Source organism: Mauremys mutica, chromosome 3, assembly GCF_020497125.1.
Source record: "Mauremys mutica isolate MM-2020 ecotype Southern chromosome 3, ASM2049712v1, whole genome shotgun sequence".
Lineage (NCBI taxonomy): Eukaryota > Metazoa > Chordata > Testudines > Geoemydidae > Mauremys > Mauremys mutica.
Window position 1 is genome coordinate 102,223,690 of NC_059074.1, and position 3,725 is coordinate 102,227,414.

General features: G+C 43.1%; 1 protein-coding gene across 1 annotated transcript; it reads left to right on the plus strand.

Moving 5' to 3' along the window:
- The first annotated feature begins 685 nt into the window (after window positions 1–685).
- On the plus strand, window positions 686–3,725 carry TCF21 (transcription factor 21). The gene is made up of 2 exons (XM_045010576.1): window positions 686–1,313; window positions 3,200–3,725. Exons 1-2 carry the CDS (start codon window positions 864–866, stop codon window positions 3,287–3,289), a joined length of 540 nt encoding a protein of 179 aa, XP_044866511.1. The 5' UTR covers window positions 686–863; the 3' UTR covers window positions 3,290–3,725.

Below are 3,725 nucleotides of genomic sequence, written 5' to 3' on the forward strand. Positions count from 1 at the left end.
ATTGCATAGCATACCTGAGAATTAGGGAAGAATTAATTATTAATTATATTTATTATTGTTGTTTTAATTATTGTTATTATTCCCATTTTACAGATGGGTAAACTCAAGGACAGAGAGATTAAGGTGCTTAGCCATAGTCACACAGGAAGCCTATAACAGAATTCAAATCTCCTGGCTTCAATTTCTGTGCTTTCACTAAGAGACCCAGCTTCTATGTTTCAGAGTATATCCTAATAGGATGCATTCTCAAACAATTATCCACAAATTTCTTTCAGATGAGTTTACAGGACACAGTTCAGAAGCTATGTATTAAAAATCCATCTCCAAGTCAGCTGCCTGGTAGATCTGCTGGGCACCCTGATCAGGAGGCATTTTAGCTTTCATCAGGAGTCAGGGACAAGGATGACACCAGCGTCTGGGTCATCTAGCAGGCAGGAGGGAGAGCCATGCAGAGTTCTAAGGGGCAGAGGAGAGGGGGAGCTGCCTTGCTCCAGTTGAGAAGATTTGAATTACAATGTTGAGATCACTGGAACTCTTCTTTGGTGCCTGTTTTCCTCTCCTGCTCTTGAGCAGAGGTTTGTGAATGTGGTGAGCAGCAACAGGCAGTGGCCGGACAGGGCCCCTCCCCTGGGCTGCAGCCGGATCCGCCTCTCTATTCCCCAGATAAATTACTAGTGTCCTCACCAAATTCCTCAGCTTTCTCTCTCACTCAAACACGGGCAAGAAGCGGGGGTGGGGCGGGGATCCTCTCTTGACTGCAAACCTATCACACCCCAGGGCGAGGGGAAACGTCTTCTCAGCCTGAGGTATTCACCCAACGCCTGCCCCCGAGGAAGCTTTGATCCTTGTGCATCTCGCAGACCATGTCCACTGGCTCGCTCAGCGATGTGGAAGACCTTCAGGAGGTGGAAATGCTGGAATGCGACGGCCTGAAAATGGATTCTAACAAAGAGTTTGGGACGTCGAACGAGAGCAACGAAGAGGGCTCCAATTGCGAGAACGCGTCCCCCCCAAAGGGGAGAGGCGCCTCCGGCAAGAGGAAAAAGGCTCCCACCAAAAAGAGCCCTTTAAATGGAGTGAGCCAAGAGGGGAAGCAAGTCCAGAGAAACGCTGCCAACGCCAGGGAGAGGGCGAGGATGAGGGTACTCAGCAAAGCTTTCTCGAGGCTTAAGACCACTTTGCCCTGGGTACCTCCAGACACCAAGCTTTCCAAACTGGACACCTTGAGACTGGCATCCAGCTACATTGCTCACCTGAGACAGATCCTGGCCAATGACAAGTATGAAAATGGTTACATTCACCCAGTCAATCTGGTAAGGTCCTGCCTGGGCGCGTTTAATAGTTCATCAATACACTTGATCACTGAAGTGAAGGGAGGGGGAAATCAACATGTGTTGTACCCTTCAGAGAGGACTGCTGGCAGATCCACTGAGAGTATATTTGGGGCGTTGAGTTATTGCGTTTATTAGAATAAATCAGACGCCTTCCAAATCACCTCCCTCCCCAAACGCTGTTAGTTGACTTATAAAAAGAGCTTCCCACTATAATGGTTCTAGCTTTTTCTGTCTTAATCTGCTCAAAGGGGAGTGACAGGTCAAATGCTCTGCAACTGTGCAAATCGATTCAGTAACATATTTTAAACACACACTGTTGGGAGACAGATGACGTCCCTACACGCAGTATTTATTCAAACAGGATTTCTCGTTTAATTAAGTACTTTAACAGTGTTCAGTATATAGGAACAGGTCCGATTTCTTAACGAATGATTCAGTCTTCATTTCTTCTTTATTTTCTGGTGTTTATTGATGTAAAATAACACACACACACACACACACACACACACACTTGCTTTTTTTTTAAACATTACCATAGATCTGTTCTTTCATTACCTCGGATTTACTGTTCTCGATATGTTTCTTTTATAAATGAGAACTTTAGAGTAGAAAAAAATCCTCTAAATCCTAGGTGAGAGTTGTCTAATTTAACCACGGATTTAAAAGATGTATTAGATAATTGTAGCTATTATTGTAGCGTTGGAAGTACAGTAAAGATAAATGAAACACAAGTTCTCTCGTGTGTGTGTGTGTGTGTGTAATTCATTCTCGCTGTACTGCCAACCGTATCCATAATAGTAATAATTCAAGCCACTACAAGGACTGAATACATTTTCTAAAATCGGTGGTTAAAATAGATCATTCTTGCTCTTCACTTAGCGTTTAAATTTTAATACATGTTTGGACATTGCATGATAAATGAATTTCATCAAACATTGTGGCCGTTCAGTGGGGTGATCTTCCTTGAAGCTGCTTTTCAAACGTTTGGGGCTCAGCAGAAAAATAACCGGCAGTTTGCTATCCACAAGGTGATTTGAGAAGGGTTTGAGCTATTTCTTTTTTAAATAGTTGCATCTTAATTTGTGGGTAGACACAGCAATCTAACAAGTGGGCAGAATGCAGTCTGAGAGCAATCCCTTTGTACTCCTTGCAAAATATTTTCGGGTGTGCAGCTTTTTTTTGCTAAGGCTATTAAAGGAGGCTGCTCTTAATGCAGCGGTAAACCTAGGGGGAAATAATATAATTTAAATTATGGATCTAATCCTGCACTCTTTACTCAGCTAAACCTCCCCTTAACCTCAGTGAGACTTTTACCTGAGTAAGAACAGCAGGCGCTGGCTCTCTAATAGTATAATTACAGTAATCGGTACAGTATAGAATGCTGAGACTTTTGGTAAAATGGATTTGATTTTAAGAGCAGAGGAGCAGCACATGAGAGCGGTGCCTTGACATTACCCAGTTTAGGAAGAACCGTTTTGATCTGTCTTTACTCGTATATCTTAGTATTAATTGTGTGCTCAGGAAAACGCTATCGGTTATCTAAAAAGCGACAGAGAGCAGTTTCTGGGATGGATAGGACACGATTCATCACTCGGAGGCCTATATATAATCACAAGGGAGAGCGACGAATGTCTTTGGGAGGCTAAGCGTTTTTATGCGCGTTGCCACTGAGTACAATCCGGCGGAGGCATCCCTGGAAATGACTAACCCAGCACTTGGTTGCCTAGCTCAATCACTTTTTATCGCTGATAGAAATTTGGCGAGGCTATTCTGCCCGTGGGTTCTGGTGTAGCACAGTCTCACTAGACACTTGTAATATCATTGTAATAACCCCCTTTTCCATCCCATGTCGTTTCCTGCTACAGACTTGGCCTTTTATGGTGGCTGGCAAACCCGAGAGTGACCTGAAAGAAGTGGTGAACACAAATCGCTTGTGTGGACCTACAGCATCCTGACCAACCTCAAGCCTAGGAGACCATCTTCAGTGTGTAAGGCGGGGGAAATGAAGAGGGAAGCTGGAGACTCCCCCCTCTCTAAGGAACACTTTATAGAGACGAGGGGATTCATCCTCAGTAAAGAGGAGACCAAATGTACATTAGCAAAGACTCCACCCCAAAGATCCCATATATTTAACTTTATTAACGCGTGTACAGTTGATTGTCCTGCAAAGCAGCCTTGCTGGTTCAAGTGCTAATAGCGAGGAAGATCAAACAAAACGTACCAATGTGTATCTTTTGTATGATACATTGTGACATATGTAGATTCATAGAATAATTGACTTTGATAGTCACATCTATAAAGTAATTCACGTTAAAGATATATAGATATATTTTCTTCAAACAGGTTTTGCTATATTTCTGTGAATAAATCTTCCTTTCTATTGAAAATAAA

Coding starts and splice junctions, on each gene's coding strand:
- TCF21 (XM_045010576.1), top strand. CDS start 864: ATGTCCACTGGCTCGCTCAGCGATGTGGAAGACCTTCAGGAGGTGGAA. Junction 1,314..3,199: donor ACATTCACCCAGTCAATCTG/GTAAGGTCCTGC, acceptor TTCCTGCTACAG/ACTTGGCCTTTTATGGTGGC.